This window comes from Clytia hemisphaerica, unplaced genomic scaffold, assembly GCF_902728285.1.
Source record: "Clytia hemisphaerica strain Z4C2 unplaced genomic scaffold, Clytia hemisphaerica genome assembly, whole genome shotgun sequence".
Classification (NCBI taxonomy): Eukaryota; Metazoa; Cnidaria; class Hydrozoa; order Leptothecata; family Clytiidae; genus Clytia; species Clytia hemisphaerica.
This window is the reverse complement of record NW_027103498.1, coordinates 588210-614282: the sequence shown is the minus strand read 5'-3', so window position 1 is coordinate 614282 and position 26073 is coordinate 588210. Positions and strand designations below refer to the sequence as shown.

General features: G+C 35.0%; 2 protein-coding genes across 3 annotated transcripts; both read left to right on the top strand.

The window, feature by feature from the left end:
- Window positions 1–520: 520 nt before the first annotated feature.
- Window positions 521–25224, top strand: LOC136798792 (centrosomal protein of 104 kDa-like). 2 transcript variants are annotated; one of them, XM_067055462.1, is made up of 31 exons: window positions 521–647; window positions 859–988; window positions 1152–1224; window positions 1729–1768; window positions 2054–2152; window positions 2327–2398; window positions 2623–2769; window positions 3560–3620; window positions 3814–3869; window positions 5248–5331; window positions 5572–5643; window positions 6128–6245; window positions 6926–7113; window positions 7487–7589; window positions 9049–9119; window positions 9383–9550; window positions 9816–9877; window positions 10140–10176; window positions 10512–10613; window positions 11105–11158; window positions 15904–15980; window positions 16497–16605; window positions 17044–17169; window positions 17446–17496; window positions 17734–17889; window positions 18103–18169; window positions 18849–18985; window positions 22444–22582; window positions 23534–23598; window positions 24049–24109; window positions 24714–25224. In XM_067055462.1, exons 1-31 carry the CDS (start codon window positions 573–575, stop codon window positions 24815–24817), a joined length of 2904 nt encoding a protein of 967 aa, XP_066911563.1. In that variant the 5' UTR covers window positions 521–572; the 3' UTR covers window positions 24818–25224. The 2 variants fall into 2 exon arrangements, with proteins under 2 accessions (XP_066911563.1, XP_066911564.1); XM_067055463.1 differs by having other exon boundaries at window positions 18855–18985; window positions 24714–24897.
- LOC136798790 (vesicular inhibitory amino acid transporter-like) lies at window positions 19895–22053 on the top strand. The gene has a single exon (XM_067055459.1). It carries the CDS (start codon window positions 20269–20271, stop codon window positions 21799–21801), a length of 1533 nt encoding a protein of 510 aa, XP_066911560.1. The 5' UTR covers window positions 19895–20268; the 3' UTR covers window positions 21802–22053.
- Window positions 25225–26073: the final 849 nt, after the last annotated feature.

Sequence of the window (26073 nt, the reverse complement as noted above, 5' to 3'; positions counted from 1 at the left end):
AGCCAATATCTAGGTCAACTAACTTATTTTGTTCATACAATTATTTTATTTTTATACTTATTTATTTAGGAAAACTGACTCAGTTTTTAAAATAAAAGGAATCTTTTCTGTTCATGGAAACTTTGCTTTGAGACTAGTTTGTTGTTGCTCCTTGGTTCTTCAAAAGAAATGTAAATTTTCGAAATCTTATAATTTACTTTGACACTTTTTTATAGCGAGGTTTTTTTAGTTCCAGTTAATGTTTGGATTTTTTTGATAATTTCGTAACGTAATATTTTTGTTTACTTTTCTTATTTTTTTGATTTTGCACAATTGTTGTTTATTTTTGATTTTGTGTTGAAAAAATACATCATTCACACCAAAAATTTACTTCTTTTTTTGGGCTATTTCTACCAGCTTCGTTTTTCCTTCTAACCTTCTTCACTCGTTCTCCAATACAATGCATGTAAATCCTCTCAAAACAAAGAAAACTTACACTTTGAACTGGTCATAACATCTTGCTCATTTCTATTTGTTTTGCAGACTTACAAAAATGAAATAAATAAATAAGAATTGAGGATGGTTATGGAACGATGCCAAAGAAGTTACCTTTTGAAGTAATTCATGTCTCTGGGCATGACGAAGGCTACAGTGGGAAAGAACTTGAGGTATACATCAATTTGATGTCTTCCCATATGATAAGAATTCATTTTCTATCATAAAATCCAATCTTATCAGAAGACCTTGAATTTTTAACCAAGGCTGTGTTCTTGAGAGATTGGTTATACTTCATCAAAGCAAGTGTTTATTTCATAAAGTAAAAGTAAACGCGTACTTTCATAGTTTTATCTCTCTCATTTTTGGATTTCCCCGTTTTAGGTTCACAGTCCAACAACAAGAGGATGGCAATCATTGAGATTTTGTGAATATCCTCAAGAAATTATCTTCTCTTTGAAAGAACAATGTAAAATCACAAAGATTCAAGTCTTATCACACCAGCATAATATAGGTTTGAATAATATAAAGCATTGATATATTACCTTTTTTTTCAAGAATTTCTACATTCAGAAATTTTTTTGTTTAAAAGAACACTGTATACCTAAAATAGAAATTTTCGCCTGCCTGACTCCAAATCTTGTTATTTTGATATTTCTTTCTTATAATATTTTAAGGATCAAAGATTGAATTTTTCATTGGTGAATCCAAAGAACAATCGTTAAGAAGTTGCTCATTCTCAAGACTTGGGTATCAAAACTTTTCTTTTTAATTCTCCATACAGTGTTGAGACATCTTCTTGATTTGATATTTTTAGATTTTCCTTTAATATTGTCGCTGGAAAATAAAAAAGCCTTATGTCCATTTTTGGTGTTTTGAGAAAATTGCAATCAAAGTATTTCTATACCAATGCCCTTAAGTATTGCAATGATTAAAGTGACTTGTTTGCTTTTTTTAAAGCTTCATCCTTTTGTTTGTTAAGCTTATTATTTTTGACGTAGAAAGACACATTTTATCCACTAAAATAGCCAACCAAGGTCTTTGAGATCGTTGCAAGTTAAAAAAAAAAATTGAACAATTAATGTAAAAAAGATGGACTTAGACCTAAAGCTATCTATTCCAAAATTCTACTTTTGTTAACTTTAATTTCAAGCAACGAATGATGATCTAGAATATCTGGAGCAAAGCTTATCTGCTCTTTATCTTTTAATTCATTCTGTACTATAGATTTCATGTTTTCATTTTCCATCCAAGGTATGTGCAATTAGCGCCGAATGCAGAAGCCAATTATCAGGTAAATACATTAATTTCTTTCCGAGACATTCGATTTCCATAAAGATATATGAAAATTATAATTTATAGTGGATTTTACTTAACAGAAATCGAAATTTGTTTATTTACAACACCTGAAGACAACAAGAACTTTGTTTGAGTTAAGGGAACAGTCGAGTTATAGAGGTTCGAGTTATGGAGACACTACTGTAATAAGGAACATAAAATGTAACTGTAATAACTTACCTTTCTTTTTCATAAATGCTTAACAGTAAATGTAACTTCCCTTTCTTCTTTCCATTGAAAGGCTCGCGAATTGAAGTCGGTGACCCTGAACAAGGATGGAATATTTGTCAAGATCCTAGTCCATCGCAACCATATCAATAAACTCAACGTTTATAATCAGGTGGAATATTTTGATTTGATGGTTGCTTTTATCGTATATCGATTTTGTTGAATCTAACAGGCTGTGATAAAATGAGAACTTCAAGAGTCCTGTTGACAACTTTATTGTTTCGATTTTCTCTGAAATCATTGATGCTATCATCTAGATTTAATAACGTTTACCATATCTTTTCAGGTAGGCTTGGTAGCTGTCAACATTTTAGGATACCAACTTTCAAAGGAATTTGAAGGGCAACACCCGCAAGAGGTATTGGATTTTGATAATAAACATTTTGATGTATAGTCTGATGCGATAGAAACAACGATATAATCAACTCTTAGGTGATTAAGAATGAAAAAGCATCATCATTTCTGAGAGGATAAGAATCATATTGGATTTTGGAGAGATTTTAACACAAGACTTTTCAAGTTTGATTGGCCAGAATTCGAGAGTGGAACAAACTACAAATTTCGACTCTTTTGACTTTTCAGAAAACAGAAGATGTTGTGAATTATTACATGAATCAAGTGACATCAGAAGATGAAGTGGTCAATACCTCCAAACTTAATGCCTCTCCTCGATACGAGTATGGTAAAGAAATTTCCCCTTATGATGATCTGGCCTTCGACATGTACCAGGTAATTACTTTGTTTTAGAATTCTCTGATTTTTTTCTCGTAGCATTAATACTATTACTATTTAGATTGCTAATTATTTTACCTTTTGTTAATGGAAGTAAATTGTGTAATTTGTGTCTAACTGAAAAGTTCCACATCATTAACTCCAAAGAAAAACTTTTGAATAAACGCTCTGAACTAATTTCTACGTGCAGACACATGAATAAGCATTTATTAAAAAACATTAAAAATGTCCCACCGGACTCATGAGCCTTTTTTAACTTTTTAACTTTTACCATCTACTATGTCAAAATTGCTTTTAATCATTTTTTACGACTTTTATTACTTTTTATAGCACTTTAAAATTTCTGTACATAAAAATCAGTTTTTCGAGAAATGTTTTTATACATCTGATGATTGCGTATGTAGCATGAAACTTTCAGTTATGTATTTTACATGGTGATTTTTGAAAAATAACTTTATTGAATTCGCTCTACGAAGAATATTGAGCACTCTTTTAATGGTTGTTCAACAAACACATTATTTTGCTTTTAGCTAATTCTACCATAAATCAATACAAGATCGACCAACAAACCTTTAAGCTCTGCTTTGATAAAGTTTGTCAGCTCTTGAGCCGTCATTTTGTTAAAACATATCATTTTTTTTGTAACATCTTCTAACTTTGGTGACAATTTTCAAACTGGATTAAGCTGTATTAAAACTGAATTAGAGCTTATACATGCACACGATCCTCATCAATGCTCTTAAAATGATTGATAATGTTGTCTTGTTGTTGTGTTTATTCATTTTAGGACTCAGAGACTGCCCAACTCATCAGAAAACTCGATGAAAAGAAACATCAAGCCATCATTGGTGGGTGTACTCTCAGCCCTAATTTGAAATTTCTTTTTTATTTGCTTTAGTGTTTAGAATATCCAGCCTTTCCAGGCTACATGCAATAGTTACTGTTGTTTGTTGGTCATTTCGAAGTCTTTCGAGAATATTTAATAGTTAAACCTATAACCATGATTTATTATTGCTATTATCCCTTTCATTTTATTTTCAGAGGAAAGATATGATTATGCTAAGAAGTTGAAAGAAGCTATTTTTGATTTACACAAGGTTATTAAAAATTACTAGCCGGTACCCGGCGTCGCACGCCGGTTAAGCTGTAGCTGAATGCACTAAAAGTCCTTTGGATGTTGAAGCTGGCTTAAAAAAGCGATCAAATAAAAAAAAGAAATCTCTACAACGTTTAACTCTAACTTTCCCTGGGTGTCTTATCTTTTAACGTGACATAATTTTTTGTTTAAGTCAAAAGTTATCAGAAAAAGCATCGTTTACTGTACCAGTGTCGTTTGAAACGACTCTGCAGGTAGTTATTTTTCTCGCTAGCCGTCCAGTTTAAATGACAATTTTTCAGGAAAAAGTGGGAAGGTCACAAAGAATAGTGCAACTCTTTGTTTTTATCAGATTGAAATAAAATAAGACAATTCTAAGTTGCTTTTTTAAACCCTTGTCGTAACTTTTCGAATTTAAACATAAAAAATGACGTACACTTTTTAACAGTCACAACGACTTGAATATTTTTATAAGAAGAAAGAACCAGTGAACTAATTTTTTCTTATGCTTTATATCGCCCTTTGAATGCTGTTTGTTGTTCTCAAACTTTTTTGATTTTTACTCTTGTCTCCCGAACAGACGCCCCCCGCTTATTGTTAAGAGAACAGAAATCCACCCCCCCCCCCCGCTTACTCGAATAATTCATAATTTTATTTACAGTATATATATAGATAAACCTTAAACTTGTTAAAATTTTCCTTTTTGTTAGTATTGGTTCTTATTTTACGTGTTTATTTGTTAAAGTTTCTTTTTTGTTGGTAAAATTGATATCAGTTTTAAAAAATTCTGTCTTCAAATTACCCCCCCCCCCCCCGCTTATTAGAATTTAGAAAATTTTCCTACCCCCCTGCTTATTCGGACCCCCCCCCCCGTCTATTCGGGAGACAAGAGTATGTTTTGATTTACTTTTGAAATATTCCTTTCTATGAAATGAAATTGTTTTGTTTTGAAAAGAATTCGAATGTCATTAATAAATACGATCGTCAAATACATTCGAAAACATTTAAAACAAAAGAAGAGAGAAAAAGGCATATGTCTGGGCAGAAATTAAAATTACTAAATGTAGATGGGCCTTAAATTTCAAAACTAAGTCTAAACCAAGCTCTATCCGATCTTTTGCAAATGGCGCGAATCCAATAGAACAAATTTGTGGAGCAAGAGACTAAAAGTCATAATTTGAAAACACAAACAAAGCGAAAACAAAAGTGGTGACACACAGACACACAAAGCACCGCTATTAATATATAGATGATTTTATGTTCAGAAAGAGCGCCAGTTTACTTATCCAATATTTTTGAATTTTCCCTTTACATTCAAATACCTGAAAGCTTGTATTTTTAGGCATTTTTTTACAACGTTTTTATTCTTTCACTTTTAGGTTGGTCAAAAACTTGGCAAATTTGAAGTTGAGAAGAGGAGAGCTGTTGAGCTGGAAGATTTTGATACTGCGAAGAAGAAAAAGGTGAACAATTCTATTTTATTCGACGTTATAACTATACAAAATTTAATACATGTAAATTTAAAAGTTTTACAAACGGATTCAAAACAACTTTTAATTTTCGACTTCAATTTCAACAAAACACTTAAACAACTGATTAAAAATTACTATGGGGGTCTTTTACAAGATGCGTAGCCTAATGCTCGATAAAAGCATTTTAACAGATGTTATTTCGATTTAACAAACTTCTTTTTATCATTTCAGCTTCAAAGTGACGAGTACCGTGTCCACGTGTACAAACAGTTGGATATCTATGATCTGTTACAAATCCCTAAAGTACGAATACTTTCCTTGTTTCTTTTTTACTCCCTTTTGGACTTCATTTTCGAGAAAAGATATTCATGATATGCACCACTGCAATGTCTTCTGACATTACATCATGGACCCAATAGCTGATTGGTTGTAAGTGACGTAAAATCAGTCAGTACGTCACTTTCAACCAATCAGCTGTTGGGTCCGTGGAAGACATTGTAATGGTGCATATCATGAATAAAGCCTGTTATTGAAGCAATACTTTAATTTTTGAAGGACTGATTTTCTTCACCAGTGGAAGCAACAAAAGATAAAGTTTCATACATATCGAGTTTATGTTGGTTCTTTTTACTCATTGCTGCGTTTAATTTTTTATATGAGAAAAATACGTTTCATTTAGCCTGCTTATTTCACTTAAGATTCCAAAAATTATAAACGAAGGAAGTATCACAAAGTTCAACCATTTTCTGCATAATAATTATAATAATTTGACTTCATCTCTCTGTAGTTCGAGAAGGACCAAGTCCTACAAAACATTACAAATGTTCCAAAGCAACCATCAACTGTTCAAACTTTGTCTCCTAAGATTGATTCATCCATAACTACAAATACAAAGAGTGAGCCAGGTAAAAACTGTCTTAAGTCATATTTCGGACTATTTGATGGAAGTAAAAAAACACGTTTTGAATATCCTAGATGCTGAAAATGCCGTGCGAGAATAAATCATTTCCTATGTAAACTCTCTCCTACCAGTCCCTTCGAAGGCCTTAATTGGGTTGATAGAGTATAACATAGCGTCAGCCCCCTGCTGGTTGGGGGGGGGGTTACACCCTGAATTTTTCCCAAAAAAGGAGGGGGCTGGAAGTACACCACTTTTTTGGGGGGACCTATGTACTTGGGGGGACCTATGTACTTGGGGGGAGCTAAAATCTCATCACTTAACGTAGGGGCTAAAATAATTCAGCTTAATAGTTGGCTTCAATTACTCAAATTGAAGCTCATGAATCTGAAGATTTTTCGCCTGCAGCGCAATATTTTTATAGAAAGTGTGCAAAATATTTTATCTTAAACTTAGAACTGAACGCAATTTACATTGGAAAACCCTATTTTACTGGATCATTTTTCTGAAAGTGTCTAGGGTCAAAAGTCCTGGGGGCTAACAAAAAATTCATAAATCTTTGGGGGGACTTAAAACTCAGGGGGGGGGACCTAATTTTTGCCTGGGACCTAAACCCAGGCTGACGCTATGGTATAACTGAAACAGGGAATGTGTGATTTGACTAACTCCTGTCTTGCACTCTTTCAGAGGAGGTACGTTTGCCACCAATCAACACCAGTAGCACCATCAATAACATCAACCACCATAGCCACACCTCCACAACAACCGCCCGATCACCAAGACAACAGGTGGAAGAGAACATGTCGAGTGTGGAAGCAATGCCTGAGATTAATGTTTCAGCCACTTATGATATTGATGAATGTCTGTCGCAGTCGGTGAGTTGGTGAATTTTTTAACCAGTTTGGTGTTTACATATTAAAACCCTAATATTTCATTTGACATTATTGTTATTCTTTTTATTCTCACACGTTTTATATTTTTGAGTGTTGATAAAAGACTGCATAATTAGCTATATCCTTATAGTTAGTAGCTTACCCTGTCTGGCTAGCTGAAAAAATTTCTGCTAAATTTAGGAAAATTAGAAAAATTAGAGAGACTAGAGAGGTGAAACCGGGGAATCAATTACTTAAGAATCACTCTCTTCTCCATCGTTCTTGTATTCAATGTTAGTTTCAAATACAAGCCTGTTCTCGAATTTGTGCTAAGGAGTAGATTCTGTTTTATGATTTCCTTTTCATCTTTGGTTAGCAAAACAAGAATGACGAGCGACCGTTACCATCACTGAACAACAGGAAATCTCAAGGTGTGATTGAGGAGCAAGAAAATGAAAATGATACTCACAATGAGACAGGTTTACGCACTTTAAGTTTATCGTTCCTTATTATGTTATACAAAGGTAAAGATCTTTCGACCTATTTAAACACAAGGAAAAATTGTTAATACACCCTTACCATTACCATTATTAGAGCATTATTGTATCGTTATTACACCCCTTACCACGAGTTTTATTACACCCCTTACCACGAGTTTTATTACATTGAAAAACCTCAACCATTCTTGTGACTTTGAGAATGTCTTAGGTCCCTTTTCTTTTTCTTTGAAACACCCTAACTTCTTTTTGGACCTACCTCCAGGTACCCAGGTGGAGGTCCTTTAAATTAACCCATGTCCGTCCGTTCGTTCGTTCGTTCGTCCGTCCGTCTGTTATCAGCTTTTCTCGGGATTGGCTCATTACTTTTTTCTGTTTTTTTGGCACAATGATGCAAAATGATGATTCCTAAAAAGTGACGGAGCCCGATTTTCGAAAAAAAAATTTATGCCGGAAAAACTGTTTTTTTTGGCATTTTCTCGAGATTTTATCATTAGTTTTTTCTGATTTTTTGCTCAAAGATGCGTATTAACAATGCCGAAAACATGGCCGAGTCCGATTTTTGAGAATTTTTTTTCCGTCCGAAAATGCCGGAAATCGTTGTTTTTTCTGGATTTTCATTGGACTTTTTCCTTATAATTGGATGTTTTTTTCATTCAAAAACATTATTAATAGCAATGCCCACCATCAAGCATGTTTCAATTTTCAATAAAATTGATTTTTGAAGCCGGAACTATTTAAAAATCGCCGGAACAACGTATTTTCGCCGGAAAAACAGTATTTCTTGAATTTCTCGAGCTATACTTTATATTTTTTTATGAAATTTTGCACACTGATGCAAAATGACAATACCTAAAATGTGACGGAGCCCAAATCAAAAAATATATATTTCCGGCCGAAAATGCCGGAAATATGCCGGAAAAACCGGTCATTTTCGCATTTTCGCTAAACGCTATATTTTCTGACTGATTTTTTTCATTTACATTTTCTCGAATTTTCATCCTTAGTTTTTTCTGATTTTTGCAGAAAGATGCCTATTCGCAATGCTCAAAACATGGCCGAGTTCGATTTTTGAGAAAAAAAATTTTCCGGTTGAAAATTTTTCCTTATATTTCTATGTTTTTCACACAAAAACATTATTGATAACAATGCTCACCATCAAGCATGATTCAATTGTCAATAAAACTGATTTTTGCGACCAGAACTTTCTATTTATTTTTTCCCTACAACCCTTCCCTCTTCCCGCATCAACATTCAATGATGTGATGAATTTATTGCGTTATGCATTTTCGCTAAACGCTATATTTTCTGACTGATTTTTTTCATTTTTCTCCTCGCATTGCTATCTAACTTTCATCATCAGGTAGGTCCATTCAGCATCTAGCTTGTTTGTGTTCACCCCTCCTCCATTTCTCACTTATTTCCATTTTGTGCATGTCAGAGCTTCCATTATTGAATGAAAAAGAGGAAAGAGAAGCGGAGTTGATCATCGATATATTCGGCATGAATGTGGTATGTACATTTTTGTCTGTTTCTGTACCTATTTTGAACATTATAGTCCTTTGGCACAAAGCACTAAGTTTAAAAAGGTCTTTAAAGGGATATTAAAGAAGTATTGTAAAACATTTTGTGAACAACGTTTATTGTAATCACGTGTCAAAATAAGATTCTGAGACATTAGAAACAATAAACATTGTTTTGACATCCGGCATGTTTTTAAATTTGGAATCCCAAAATATAACAGTGTCTCGAAATTTATTCTTTCGGGTTTTCAGGCTCAGCAATTGTATTCGAAATCGTGGAAGCATCGGCAGACCTCGTTAACATCATTGGCAGATGAATTGAAACATTCGACCGAAGTAACAGAGGAACAACCACCCAAAAGTGTTTCTCGTGCTGTTCTGGCCGTCCTCAAGAAATCCTTGAATGATCAAGTCTTCGTGGTAACTTACTATCCAGAATTTCAGTTTTAATTTAATTGCTGTTATGCACCTTACCTAGGATTACGTCATTATTTCGCAATTTGTTGAATTCCATTTTTTCATTATTATAGTTTTATTGAATAAAAAACTATTTTCAATTTTGTTTTGTTTTATGGCCCGCTTTTGTTTGAAGTCCTTTAAAGAAAGATCTCCAGTGCTCATGTTTAAGCAGGTAAAGTATTTTAGTAGTTTGAGTTTATTGTAACATTGTCTTATTCCTTTGCAGGTACTAAATGAGAGCACTACTCTCCTGAAAACATTATTGCAGAATTATATCCCTGAAAAGTCGTAAGTTTTTGAATATGTTGTTGGAAAGATATCTATTTTCAAAGGTGGATCGAAAACTATTAAAAAGTGCGTCTTTAGATGTAGTATTTTGTGTTGATCAAGTCAAATTTACACATACACTTCTTCCAATGGGACTGGTCTGGAGCACAGCTTTTAATTGTTTATTATAGTACAACTGACTGATTGAAATAGTATTTTACATTGTGCTTGATATACATGTAAGTTTCCATCCGTGATATGTCTTTCTTCCTTTCTTTTTAAGGCTTGGAAAGGCTGAAGTTACTTTTGTTCTGGACAAGGTACATTATTTCGATTTCCTGAAAGTTCTTCAGGGGATACTTTTAATCGGGAGGAATACTCTGACAACCGTGTTTATTTATTGAGACAACGTATATTTCAGGTTTTGCTAAAATTATGTAAGCTAGAGATTTCTATATAAATAGTAAAACATTAAAAAATAATAGAATATATTAAAATATATTGAATAAATAGTTTATTAGAGAATATCTGTCATTATGGAATCAAACGTTCAAATTCCTGGAGGTAATTGCAATGAAAATCTAAAGTTTGCTTCTATAATGGCGGCAGTTAGCCGGCTTGAAAAGTCTATTTACATCCGTGCATCTTTTTTCAGCTCTTGCCGATTTTAATGAAGCGACTTGGTGATTCTGCTACACGGACACGCAATTTAGCCAGTGACGTCATTATTGATATTGCCAATTCGAAAGAGATCAAGGTAGAAGCAAAATTAAAAATTGTAAAATCAACCGTCGAGTAGGTTCAATTCCCAATCACCAATTAATTTAGCTTTGAGAGAATTAGGATGTGCATAAGTGTCAATTATACTATCGACTAAGAAAATAGTAATAGTAGTAATAGTAGTGAGCCTAAGCTCATCTATATAAATCAAACTTACAAACTTATATCATAATGTGCATGTGACTTGTCGAAATTTACTTAAACCATCTGCATTGAAAATTCAACGCGCCTTTTAAGGCAGATGCCATCCAATCACCACAATAGCGAGTTTGACTGACCTGAGGACGACGGAAAATCAACGCTTTTTACCATCCTTTATTTTACAAACCGAAGTTTTCGTTTATTTCAGTCACTTCGCCCGTCCTCAAAAGTGCAAATACATAAACTCGCTAATATTTAGTAAACTGAAGAATCCAGCCACATTCGCCAGGTCATTCTTTTAAGTTCATCTTTCTTTGCACATTATAGAACTGTTCATCCATACCAAACATTGTATCTCAACCAATCAAAGCTAAGAAACAGGTACCTATTCACCTATATTCACCTATTCACCTATATTTCCCTTGTGTTAGCCACATTTTTGCCCACTTAACAAACTGTAAGCCACAAATCCAATGAAAAATTTAGCCCTTTGCTGGTAATGCTGAAAAGAAAGTATATTTCTGACTGCTTCCATTATTGAGAACTCTGCCCTAAAAATTTCTTGGTAGGGTAAGCCACATGACCAGTAAGCCACATTTTTGCCCACAATTCATTTGCTTGTAACTCCCCTTTAAGTAAGCCACAAAAATTCCCCCTTAATGCAATGGATAGCTAATTTCCTCAGCTTAACCATCAAAGCAATCCTAAGTGTAAGTCACGTAATTTTCCCAAGTTATGGTCAACAATTTAGTGGCTGACAGTAAAAATGTCACAAAACAGGGGTTTATTTTTGATTGGAATCAAATGTTGTAGTGTAAAAGCTCACATCCTAAAGTTTGATAAAAAAAATATTCAGATCGCACATTGTCATGCAATGCTCTCAAAAGATACGATGAAAGGTAAATCGCTCTAGTCAGAATACTTTTTGTCAAACATTTAGCTCGAATTCTTCTGTTTGTATGGTTTGATTTGACCCTTCTTGACTTCTGAAACAACATTCTTGCCTCCTAAATCTTCGGCACGACGAACTAAAATCTATTTTATTCATGATTTTGAAGTACAGAAAAGGGTTAATGAATGAGTTTAGACCAACAGGGATGAATAGCCATTTTTCATTGAGGACAGTCAAATCTTGTCTTGTGAATACTATTGAAGCAAATATCGCAAACGGTAACCAACAAAGAGCAAAAGCCAAAACAATAGCGATCGCCAGAACCATGAACTTTCTCTCTTTCTGATTTCTCACCACTTCGGATGCATTCGAAGCTGTGTTACCATCTTTGCTTTTCAGCTGTTGTTTACTTTTCCTCATCTTCCACCAAATTATTGTATAAGCAGCGAACAAAAAGCCGAGGGTCGTGTATACTAAAGCTGGTATCAATGTATATTCGAAATCGCCTAGCTCTTTGGAACGGTACAGATATTTGGGGACATCTGACGATCCCTTACTGACAGTGCTTTCCCATGCTTCTCCCCAATTCTTCATATTGATCAACATGGATTTCGATTCGACATCAGTTTCGTTTTCGTACTTTTTCACAAAACGGCTCCAAGTTGTATTACCAATCAAACTGTATTTTTGCTCTATTCGACCAATGAAATATGTTTCTATGTTTCTATAGACGGGAATCGTTGTATTAGCCTCTAATGTTTGTTCGTTAGACGAATACAATTTCCAGACGACTTGAAAGTAGGGTTTATCATCGAATAAAATAGTCGCATTAACAGCACAAATGCTTATAGATACCGTCCACATGACGAGACATATCAAAACAGCATGTCTCTTTTTCATGTTACGATGTTTAAACGGGAAAACGACCCCCAAAACTCTATCAATTGTCAATGCTACTAAACTGAACATAGACATGAATAGTGTTATTCGTAAGTCAACGACTAGAGTTAAAATTTGTAGCTCTGACATTAACTTTATAGTATCTGTGTTTTTGACGTTCGGAAAATGGATTGAAAGTGAAGCAAGTATGACTACCACCACACCGAACATTGCATCTGATATACCGAGATTAAGGAGATAAATTTGCGAGATGTGATATTTCTTCTTCATCTCTCGAGCAATGAAAATTATCTCCACTATATTTAAGAGAAATAAAACCATGCCAAATATCAAATAAAAAATAGCGATGTCTTCCATGTCTAAAAAGTCGTATATAGTATTTCTAATGGACTCCATTTTACACAAAAAGTTGGTTCGTTTTAAAATTTATAATACCAAAGAAAGCTTGTCTGAATACTGAATAGCGATAAAATAAAGTTTAGTTTTCAAACTGTACAAGTTCAGTAAATTAAAAAATAAAGTTGATTTGAATCTTCATAACTGTGAAGTGATTACATATCTCGATTGAAATCTGTTGACATATGGATGTAAAATAGATCAGTTGGAAACATCAAAAGAGAAAATATTCCTCTATTTAAATAAAACACTGTCACTCAACTATTGTTGGACCTACCCCGGTGGGGTGGAGGTCCTATAAATTAACCCGTGTTCGTTAGTTAGTTAGTTCGTTCGTTCGTTCGTTAGTTACCAACTTTTCTCGAGATTGGCTCATTCAATTTTTCTGATTTTTTGCACAAAGGTGCATTACCCTCGAATGTGACGGAGCCCGATTTTCGAAAAAAAAATTTTTCCGGCCGGTAGAACCGGAAATGTCCCGAAAAAAGCGGTTTTTTGAGATTTTCTCGAGATTTTATCATTAGTTTTTTGCGATTTTTTGCACATAGATGCACATTAGTACTGCCGAAAAGGTGTCGAAAACCGTTTGCCGAAAAAAAATTTTTTCCGGTCTCTGAACCGGAAATGTGCCGGAAATCGTCGTTTTTTTCACATTTCCGTCACATTTTTTCAACTTATTTAATTGTTTCTTTACAGAAAAATGTTCTTTATGATGATGCCCAAAACTTAGCATTGTTTGATTTCCAAAAAAATCATCCTTTGAATCCGGAACTCCTTAAAAATCGCCGGAACAGGCGAAAACCGGCGTAAAACGGTTTTCCTTTATTTTTTCAACTTATACTCGACAGATTTTCATGATTTTTCGCACAACGATGTAAAATGGCAATGCCCAAAATGTGACAGAGCCCAATTTTCGAAAAAGAAATTTTTCCGGCCGCTAGAACCGGAAATGTCCCGAAAAAAAAGCGGTTTTTTGAGATTTTCTCGAGATTTTCTCATTAGTTTTTTGCGATTTTTTGCACATAGATGCACATTAGTACTGCCGAAAAGGTGTCGAAAACCGTTTGCCGAAAAAAAATTTTTTCCGGTCTGTAGAACCGGAAATGTGCCGGAAATCGTCGTTTTTTCACATATCCGTCACATTTTTTCAACTTATTTAATTGTTTCTTTAAAGAAAAATGTTCTTTATCAGTCAGGTACTATTGCAAACTAGGAGAAATGCGTGTATTTCGCTTAAATAGGATGATTTATCCTAAATAAGATAAAATCGATAGCTTAGTTAGGAGAAATAGCAGAAAAAGTTGATTTTCTGAACAAATTCAGAGATCCGCGTCAAGCTTTGCATAAATTTAAGAAATTTGGAGCCAGTATAGTATGCTTGTGAAGTCTGATCCATCAGTCAGCGTGCGTTCAGAAGTTATTCAACTTTTGACAAACTTCAGATTTTATGCATCAAACTCTCTTAGTAAAAACTTTGCTCGTAACGATGTTTTGAAGAAATAGAAACTTAGATATAAATAAACTTATCCTATTGTAGTAGACACATTTGCGCAATTTACGTTTGTGTGGTTTGTGTCAAGGAGAATGAACACTTTCTCGTCCTTCGACACTTTTCATTCACGCTCATATTTTTCATACGGCAAAGCGTGTAACAAAAGCATTATTTCTCCTAATTTGTATATTTTATCCAAAATAGGATAAATGTTTTATATTTTTTCACTCCGCGCTGATAAGAAGCTAACATTTGGCCTAACATGATCTTCTTTATGAGTATAATTGATTTAGAGAGTTAAAAAGACGCGGATCTCTGAAGTTGTTCAGAAAATCAACTTTTTCTTCTATTTCTCCTAACTAAGCTATCGATTTTATCTTATTTAGGATAATTCATCCTATTTAAGCGAAATACCCGCATTTCTCCTAATTTGCAATAGTACTCGACTGTTATGATGATGCCCAAAACTTAGCATTGTTTGATTTCCAAAAAAATCATCCTTTGAATCCGGAACTCCTTAAAAATCGCCGGAACAGGCGAAAACCGGCGTAAAACGGTTTTCCTTTATTTTTTCAACTTATACTCGACAGATTTTCATGATTTTTCGCACAATGATGTAAAATGGCAATGCCCAAAATGTGACAGAGCCCAATTTTCGAAAAAGAAATTTTTCCGGCCGCTAGAACCGGAAATGTCCCGAAAAAAGCGGTTTTTTTTTGAGATTTTCTCGAGATTTTCTCATTAGTTTTTTGCGATTTTTTGCACATAGATGCACATTAGTACTGCCGAAAAGGTGTCGAAAACCGTTTGCCGAAAAAAAATTTTTTCCGGTCTGTAGAACCGGAAATGTGCCGGAAATCGTCGTTTTTTCACATATCCGTCACATTTTTTCAACTTATTTAATTGTTTCTTTAAAGAAAAATGTTCTTTATGATGATGCCCAAAACTTAGCATCGTTTGATTTCCAAAAAAATCATCCTTTGAATCCGGAACTCCTTAAAAATCGCCGGAACAGCCGAAAAACCGGCGTAAAAACGGTTTTCCTTCATTTTTTCAACTTATACTCGACAGATTTTCATGATTTTTTGCACAATGATGTAAAATGGCAATGCCCAAAATGTGACAGAGCCCAATTTTCGAAAAAGAAATTTTTCCGGCCGCTAGAACCGGAAATGTCCCGAAAAAAGCGGTTTTTTGAGATTTTCTCGAGATGAATGATTGATTAAAGTGTCGATATTATTTTTCTTTCACCGTTAAACATCGATGCGTTTCTTAATTGCTTTCTCCGTTCCAATAGATATATAAATCGAAATTTAAAATTATACATTACTTCCATTAAATTCTAATTATTCGTTTTATAAATAGGTAGGTCCATTAAAGTATTACTTGTTTTTTACTGTTTTTATTACGCTTTTTTCTCAATATAAAATTTAACTCTTTTGACAGGCGCCATGGAGATTGCTGAAAAGTCAAATTGAATTGATGCAGAAGTTGATTAAAGACTTGGGTATGAATAAGCCAGGGTAAGATAGAGGTGCTTTTTTGGCGGGAAATGAAACTTTTTAACGAAATTTTTAGTGTTATGTACCAATACAGTTGTTTCTCGATAACTCGAACACTCACGGGGAACACAAATTTGTTCGAGTTAAGGAAGTTTTGAGACGTGGAGTAGATTATAGGGCATTGTTACTGAAGGGGCGAGTTAAAGAGACTCCACTGTATTTGATTTAGACCTTTTGATCCACCCCCCCTAAATTCCTAGTAGACAGCATTTTAAATATTCTAATTATTTTTTACAAGCATATTTAATCTTGCCAAAAAGATCTGACTCATGGCTCTTTTCTCCTATATTGTTGGCGAGATAGCCAGTTTACAGCTACACACCTCTTCTCATTTACAAAGATTGGACTTAGCAAACGGGTTTTCGTCACCAGGTTTCCCGGAAAGGATGAAATTTACTTTTCCAAAGTCAAAGCTCAGATGTTCTAACGTTTTCTTGATTCTAATTTTGAATTTCTTTTGTTATCGTTAACTTTTAGTGGATTTTCAACGGAAAATGTGATGAAGGTGTTACTCCTGGGTTTAGAACATCCTCACAACGATGTCCGAGAAGCTGCTTTGTCCTGTATCGTTGATGTCTATAAAATTGTAAGTGAATTCCTTTGGTCTCCACTTGTAATTGATATATAAAACCAGCAATTGTTATTCTTATTCCCTACTCACACGGGAAGTTAACTACAGAGAGATCAAATCTCGAAAACTTGATGATTAATAGAAGTTTGAATTAGCGGGAGTTAACTAGTCAGTCCAGAGTTCGTGTAATATATTTTCATCATTAGTCATTAAATTAACTCTCCTCCGGTCAACCTCATCAAATTTTCCTCTTCAAATTTGACAAAATTTGATAAAACTTCCCAAGCTCATCCATTCATATTAGCTGTTTTAGTGAAAAAAATTGATGCTTTATTTACCCCGTCAGTCGTCAAAATAATGTATACGTTTTCGCTGGTAACATATAACTTAAATACATTCTGTAGGCTCAATGAACCAGCTTATTCCGGGGTATTTCTTCTTTTTTTCTTTCAGGTGAAAGAGCCGTTGAAATCATTTTTCCCTCCTGATGACGCAAACACACGAAAGAATCCTCTTTATACCAAACTCTTTGACAGTCTTGATCGAGCAGATGGTAAAATGACTGAATCAGAGAAAAAGGTACATCGTCTTTCGTCACAGACAAAATGGGGGGAGGGGCTTGAAAAAGTTATGAATCACCCTTGATTCTTCTAGGCAATAAACACTATTTTTTTTAAAGTCCGTATATTTAGGACACTCGTTTGAGGTATCTGAGCACGCTACTGGCTAACGGTTATATAAAAAGTGTAGAGCTTAGGTCAGTTTAGGTCAGCATGGCAGATATCATCTGATCATGGAGGGGGGGGGTATTTTCCTTCGTTTCTCAATTTTAACCTTTGTGTGATTTTCATTCAGGCTGCAACGAAAAAGAAGAAAGAAGATGCAGAGAAGAGCAAAATGGAAGAGGTATGATGATTCTTTGTCGTAACTCAAAAATACTATGATCGGTCAGGGTATTGTAATGTTTATTCAATAGACTCGGTCCTTTGTCAGCAAGTTAGTGAGAGACCTCTTCAGTATACCAGATCTTTCGTTTCATGAGAAAACTCTTTTTTCAATTCAATCTTTTTAATCTCTGCAATGTGACACATAAATGAAAGGCTATATGAGGTATCTTGATATTTTTGTGTCGAATATTCTCAGGTGAAAGCTTTACAAGCACAACTACAAGAAATGCGATCTTTGGCAAAAGTTCAAGTACAAGAAAATGAAAACGAGGCCAGCCCTTCAACACGAGAAGAAAACAACAACACGAAAAATAATAATGGTACAAAAGCCACCAAAACTGACATTGACAAGGTATTTAAACTACTTGTTCAGGAAACTTATACTATGCATGGGTAAGTGTTGGTAATCAAATCGTATCACTTGAGAGCAATTTGAGAAAAATAGCACGAAGTTTATTTATGATGTTCAGAAAAACGTTCAAAAACTTCAAAATGAACGGAGGGTCTTATTTATTATGTAATTACTGATCTTATTTCTGTAACATCTTTCTCTATCGTACCATAGAATGCCAAGAAGAAATCCTTGGTAGCCAGTCGTATCAGCATTCGTCCAATCTCGCAACGACATAAAGGTTTGAATGTTTCTCATATCTTTGGAATGGTTCAGATTATTTGGAAAAGCAGCATATTATGAATGGCTCTTGCAGTGCAAATTCCCTATCTAAAGGCAACTATTTTTTGCCACCTTGAGGAAAGCCGTGGAAACCACTCTCAAAGTATTTAGTCTAATTACGTTAATATGGTTTCCACATATAGTAGCAAAACGTGTCCACTCTTCAAGAGGTGAATGCACTTTCATACGAATCCTATCAAATAATCAAGTTTCCATAACAGTTTGCCGGCATTTCCCTAGTTTAATGCGTCCTCTAATTAATGCGGGTAAAGTATTTCTGGTTGAGTGTCTCTCCTCTAAATATCAACGGGGGCACTTTTCTCAATACCAAATCAAGGAACTTGATCAAATCAAAATAATAAAATTGTAAATAAAAAAGATCCTCATCTGTTTCTATGGCTGCAGAATGGAATTGGCATTCGGCATCCATTCTTCGCAAATTAAAAATATCCATATTATTGAACTTATCTGCTTTATATTGTTTTAACAACCAATATGTAGTGAGACTAGACTTAAGAATTACCTCCAATTATTTTAAAGTAATTTCCTTCTATTATCAGCGCAGCGGCTTCAAAAAAACTGATTTACCGTACTAAATTTGAGAAATGAACATTTCACCTCTTTCACAATTCTTACAGATTCAGAAGAAGTGTTAGAAGAAGACATGTGTATTTTCTGCGGTGAACGAAACGAGAAATTTTCGAATGACGGAGTGCTAGATATTCACTATTGGAAAAGTTGCCCACTTCTTCAACGCTGTGCTGGTTGCTCTCAGGTGAGTTGTTATGTCTAGCGGTCGGGAAACTGCTTCTCATTTTTCCTGATTTTTTGTCATTTCTATTTTTCCATGTACTAAGGAGCCGTTGCAAAATACAAAAATTTCTTTATTTTATCAACGTTATTTTTGGACTATTTTTGGAAAGAAAAGGCAAATAACTTTCCCGTCCGCCTTTATTCATAAAGTTGGTAACCCTTAAACGCTTTTTAGTATAGCTTTATAAGAAACATACACGTTTTTTTAATAAGAACAATCGAACAATCCTGAGTCTATAATCGCTTAATTAAGAAAACAAGTGTCCAATCAGTTAAATGACTGTGTAATGGCTAAAATACTAGAATCTTACCCTAAAAAAGTTAAGAACAGCCAACTGGTTTTTTTGTAAAACTGGTTCTTGTTTTTATAAGAACAAACTATATAAGAACATAAGTCTTCGATGGCAAAAATGTTAAGAACAAGTTAAGAACATTTTAAAGGCTTTTCAGACTCTAAAACAGCCGATTTCTTAGGAAAATGGATAAAAATGCTCACAAAACGGTGAAGATAAGAACAGCTTAAAGAACATTTTTAGTCTTAAAACTGAAAAAGTTAAGAACATCCGAAGGCTTCAAAAAATAATTTTGGATGTTCTCATAAGAAAAAGTGTACAAAATCTCTATTTCGGCATTAACTTGTCAATTCAACTGAGCTAATTATCATATTTCTGAGGATACAGACATCAATAATTGTTTTGATTTCATATACAGTAATTATAAATTGTTTTTGAACTGTGTAGAAAATATACACACCCCTCCTCTAAATAGTCAGGGAATTCAAAATAATTAGCGGTGCCCGAAATAAACAAAATTATCTTTTTCTTGATGCATTTTCAAACAGACATTTTATAGAAAACCAATGGCGGAGAGCTGATAAGTAAAGCAGCAGAAGTGTATTGTCTTCGAATGCGCTCGTCCGCCGTATCTTAAAATGTAAACACATTGCATCTATTTTGTACTAGTATAAAGTTACAGTATATAAAAGGTGTTCAACATTTTGCTCTCAGAAAAGAAACAAATGTGTGAATAATGTTCGCACCTCACCATTCTACAAGATCTTTTGCTAAACAAAACATCTGAAAGATATAATTGATAAATTTTCTCTCTGTGAAGCAGATGTATTGAGTAGCGGCTTGGAAACTTGATACAAAAATTGAAAAAGTTTCACTTCATTTATGCTGTTGAGTGTTGAGTGTTGCTAGTTGTTTTCGAATGAAGAAAGCTTCTTGAAGAAGTTGAGTAAAGATGGTCTCAACTAAAGAGCAGAATGGACTTTCGTGTGATAATGTGAACTGGATACCAGAAACAGTCCATTTCTACAACAGACAAGATACGATCACCCACGATGAGAAAACTGGGTTATTATCCTACCCGAAAAAAGACTTCCTGACTGTTCCTGTCCATCACACATCTTCCCATAAAAGTTACCAATCTATTTCGCCGTCCGACTCCTTTCAAGAATCATGCCACTCCGATATCTCAACACGTTCCATCTTACTAACGTACAACGGGAATATGGGAACGCTCGGTGGAGGAACAAGCCTCGTAATGACCGTAGCTTCAATTTTACCGTTTCTCCAAGGAGCATCCGTCTTCTCTCTCCCGTACGCTTTCGTGACTGCTGGTAAAGCGTTCTTACCCGCTTTTCTGACGGTGAACTATTTGGCGACACTCTGTTCCAGACTCCTCATGGACAGCATTTATGTTACTTCACCAGACGGTACGCATCGACATCGAATCTATAACAGTTATGCGGACCTAGCGTTCGCTTGTTGGGGACAGTTCGGAGCAGTGCTTATGAAAATCTTAAATTACCTTTTCTTTCTGTTAGTAAACGTTGTGAACTGTGTGTTGTTATTGCGTTGTTTGGATAACATGCTTGTTGGTCAAGACAAGGTGACACCGTTCCAAATACAATGTGTGTTGCTGGTGCTGTTGATCCCTTTTGTTCTGGCCATCAAGGATGTCTCCATATTTTCATACTTTGGTTTATTTAGCACCTTATCTGTCCTGTTGGCATGTGTAATGTCCATGTTTGTTCTGATCCAAAGGTCTGATCGTTGGATAGAGAATTTCGAGCTCCTGCCTGTCATCGATTGGGAGAAATATTGTGCTTCCTTGGGAATCACTATGGTGACAATGTTCGTGGCACCAACACTTCCTGGCTTCGAAAGCGTGATGGCAGAACCCAAACGATTCCCCACCGCTATCAACATCGCATTCGGGATCTCAGGCTCCTTCAAGGCGGTTTTCGGCATCATCGGTGCCTTATCATTTGGGAGTGTTACAGAAGAAATGCTAGCGACAAATATTTCGGAGAGCTCACTGACTCTCAGATTTGTGGTTGGTACAATGCTTCTTATCAACACTCTACTAAACATTACTTTCTTCATGTTCACCTTACTCGATTCAATCGATCGCTTCGTTTACCAACACATTTCAGTCAGAATCTCAAGCGAACTGAAATTCTCAATCCCATGGAAATTGACGTCCCGTATAATCTACTTGATCATTGTACTGGCCGCCAGTCAACTCTTACCATTCTTCGCCCTCACCAGTGGCGTCATTGGGGCCGTTCTCATCTCCATACTCGGCTTCATAGCGCCAGTCCTGTTTCATTTAACATTGAAATGGCACGTCTTGAGCATCCAACAGCGTTTTGGAGAATTATTGTTGTTGTTCTTGACCATATTTGTTGGCGCAACAGCCTCTCATTCTTCTTGCTACGAACTTGTGAAGGAGGTCAAAAAATATCACGGACTTTATAAACACACTTAAAAGAAACTTATTTGGTCATTTTGATTGTAGTAATAGCAACTGACTTTGAACTTTTATTTTAGCTTTTTTATTTGATAATTTGATTTCCAGTTTTCGTACAGTTCCTCTGTTAAAGTTTTAAACTTCAGTCTCTTTTGGTTTTCTTTTTTGTTTGTGATTTTCTTTGTGGAGTAAGCCTAAAATTAGTGTTTTAAACTTGTATATATTACCTACTTATTTGTTCAAAGAAAATGTATATAACCCCCTCATTTATCTACACTCTTCAATCTGTACCAGTAGAAACTTGATTCCGAATAAGCAAAACACATTTTTTTCCTGAGAAGTGGTTGAAGTGACTAACCTTGTCAGTGACAATTTTCAAAATTTAACCTTGGTACCCCATACCAAGGTTAAATTTTGAAAATTGTCACTGACAAGGTTAGTCACTTCAACCACTTCTCAGGAAAAAATGTGAAATTGCACATCTTGTAGGGTGAAAGTTTCCTCTGTCAGGGTTTCAATTTCTGGCTGAGTTCTTTCGAACTCAATTGACACGACCCCGCTGTACGTCAAGGTCAATACTTCCTCTCCCTGCCATCCCCTCAGTTATTAATTCCCATACCTCTTCGCGTCAAATATATGTAGTTTCACCTCTTCCTCCAGGTGGTGGAAATCTGTTCACTGAGTGATCATTTGTTAAACGAATGCGACGTCCAACAGAATTACACTCAATGCAATAAATGTGGACTGGCTATCCTCAAAACACAAGCACAACAACATAAGAAGAGTCCGACTTGCAAAGGTATTCATTTATATCCCCCATAAGTTCAAACAGAGCACTGAGACTTTAGCGGCCGAGAATTTGAGTCCTCGTTAATTCGCATCTTTGTCCACCATAGCATAATCTGTCAGTTGCCAGCTGTCTTAACAGTTAAACTTTTTACTGTTTAGTGTCATCACACATCATAGAATGCACCCCCTGAGCTTAGAGGGGGGCTGTACTGGAGGCTAGCTTGTTAGTGGGGGCTGAGTGTTGAGTATCTTATCGGTAGAAATTTCGTCGGTAAAAAGTGACGAAAAAAATCGTTTTTTACCGACAATTAATTTTTGCCGAAGAATATTTTTTACCAAATGGTTTTTGATTGATTTTTTCAGTACTTCGTTAAAGTCCAAATGCTTGGATGCCTAATTTCGGATTTATGTACTCTTTTATGACAGAAAACCCCACAGAAACAGAGGGAAATGCAATTGTTGCTCAGTTTTTTTTATGTTTTACTGTGTTTCAAGCGTTAAAACTTTCAAAAAATTGACATTGCTCGTATACCTTACCGGTAAAAAATTCGTCGGCAAAAAGTGATGAAATTTTTGAAACTGTGGGCAGAGCTGATAGGTTAGAAATATCTTAAATTATGTTACATTACCCTATTTTATTTTGGGAAAGCCGATTTTCATGATGGAAAAAAAATGTTAAAAAAATCTATTATGTGGGGAAGTTTTTGGCCCCTCTTAAAAAAAATCTTCAATATTTTGCTTTGTGAAGGTGGGGCTACGTTTTCAAAATTTTCCTTTGCTGCTCCCCCTGAAAAATGGTAGGGGCTGGACCACTCTGCATTCTATGCACATGCCTTTTCTTTGTAATCTAAGCAAACTTAATTCTATGTAGTATATATTGATATCATCCAATGAAATTGCAGCTTTATAATTATAATGTTCGCCACTACTCATACTTTCATTTGTCATTTCTTTCCATCAGCTCCAAGTAATTCAAGCAAGTTGACGTGTCCGCTATGTTTCATACACGTTCAAGATACAGAAGAGGTTAGCGATGTAGTGTTTTCGTTTAATTTGCAAAATCATGATGTCTGCTTCTGAAGATCGAGAATCTTTCACCAAGACTTTCACCCCTCGCCAATAGAATATATAGATCTGAGTTGTTTTGAATGGAATTAAAAAGAAAGGTTTCTTGAGATACGGATTGTCTGTGAATGATCAGAACTTTCATTACTTTCACCTGACGAGCCAGTGGTCATTGATTTATGTCCGTTCAGCATATTCACTAACTAAAAGCTAGGTAAGGCTTGTGTGAGGTTGTGTTTTAAATGCAGATTTAGCCATTGGTTATATATCTAGCTAAAGTTGATATTAAAGTTAATAATGTAAGAACTGCCGAGCGACTCAATGTCCTGGTTGGAAAACTTTCGAAAAAATTAACTAGCGGGACGCTTATTAGTTACCCGAGAGTACTATTTATATTTTCTTTTTTTTCAGCATTGGAAAACTCACCTTGTAGAGAAATGTAAAGTGAATTTGCAACGTTTGAAGAAAGGAGGTAAGTCGTCATTTCTCTCTCGAAACATCCCTGGTTCGATTATAAGCTGGGTTGGTGCGGCGCCATTATGCTAGTCTTTATAGGACTTGTATGTCAACAGTACCATTGAGTTTAAAGCTCGAAGGGCTAGAGTAGAATCTCTAACCTTTCTCAGGCAAGAAAAAGTGAAGCCTTAAAAAATGCGCCGTATTTTTGACGACAGATTGAATCTAGCAATTCCTTTGTTTACGATTGATATTTTTTCGAAATTTAACGGTAAATTTTAGTTTCAATCTCTGTCATTTGTGTAAAACCCAGGCGAGCCGCTCAAGGCCGCGCAACTTTGGTATGATTTGTTGGCTTCAAATCCCACCAAAGAGATTGACTTCTAGCCCTTCGGGCTTATATTCATTGAACAGTACTGGGGTCTCTGATCTGTTCATTTCTCACTCTCTTTCCTTATATTTTGGTAATCTATTCAAAGCGTTGCCAATTATACCAGAAATATCTAAAAATGTTAAACAAAGCAAGTGCAAAGCTTTGGCGATCTTCTAACCTATATTGGTCATTTTTCCGTCATTTTCAAAGGCTGTAGTTTAGCATGCATTCTTTTGTTGTCTTACAGTGAAGAAGCCGGCAGCAAATAGCGAACCAGCAACCAAAACAACGCCGGCCCGAAACAGATCACAAATACCAAGAGGGACCCACAAAACACCCAAAAAGAAATAACTTTTTTACCCGGTATTATTTTTTTATTTATTTTTATGTATAGTGGGTGAGGGAGGAGCCAAAAAATAGTGTTTCCAGGGTGTGATTAAAAAAACTGAAGGTTGATAAAGTAGCTGCAGACGAACATTTTAAAACTTTTAACTATCAGACAAACAGTTTTGTTTGATGATTTACCTGTCGGCAGAATCTAATTGGCCGATTCGTAAAATCCGTATGGATTTTTTAGGCTGCATGACAAGAAGCCCTATGATTAGTTTTGGTATATCAAAACGTGCAGCGTAAGTTTTTTCGTAATCATTAGATGTAAATAACCCAAAAGTTTTTCTGTTTATTTATTTACAATGTATGAAAGATTTTTCTTACTCAAAGAGTGTACAATATATACATAATGATGATGATGACATTTTAATTGATTACTGTTATTTTTTTGCTTTTCTTGAGACAATTCATAAATGAAACTGGATCAATCTTATGAAATTTTTATTCATCAAAAGGACATTTTTCTGTGGAATGATTTTTATGGCTAAATGTTTCAGTGAAGGTTTTTCACCATCTTTTTGTTCTAGTGACTGCTATGGCGGAGGGCTACAATTCGAGGCTCGGATACAACCTCGTTCCCTGCGCATTATCAGCTTTTTTATGCTTACTGATAGCGCTAGATAATACCCTGGCATTGGCTAGTTTTCGAACGCGCAAGATTACGTAATTCAAAAACAAAACGTCAGATTTCATTCGTTCCTGGGTTTGAAACCATTGCATTGCAGTGTAACTTTGTAACGTCAGATTTTTTTATGACGTATTGTTTTGAGAAGTGGAACTCGCATCAGCCAACACCAGGATATTCTCTGGCGTCAATCAGTAACGTAAATAAAGCCTGGGATACACGGGGACGAGGTTGGCTAGGATATTCTTAATTTTTCTTCTCGTACTTTTCATTCTTTTAGCACAGATTGTTCTTATCTTTAGGGAAAAATAGAGATGTAGTGGTCTCTTTACCCAATTTTTATGCTTTGACTGTTTTAAAATTCATTCATTCCTGTCTCAGATTTGTTTTGGGATTGCTCTTTAATTGGCCATATTGAGCCTCAATGTTCTTATGAAAACTTTCTTTTGAAAAACAATGTATAAAACAGAATCGTGACTTGATTATGTAACGCTACATGACTCAAGCAAGAAAATTTCGTATATTTTTTCTCATCGCTAGAAAGTGGAAATATTTTCTTTAGAACACGATATCTCCTTACTGTTAATCATGG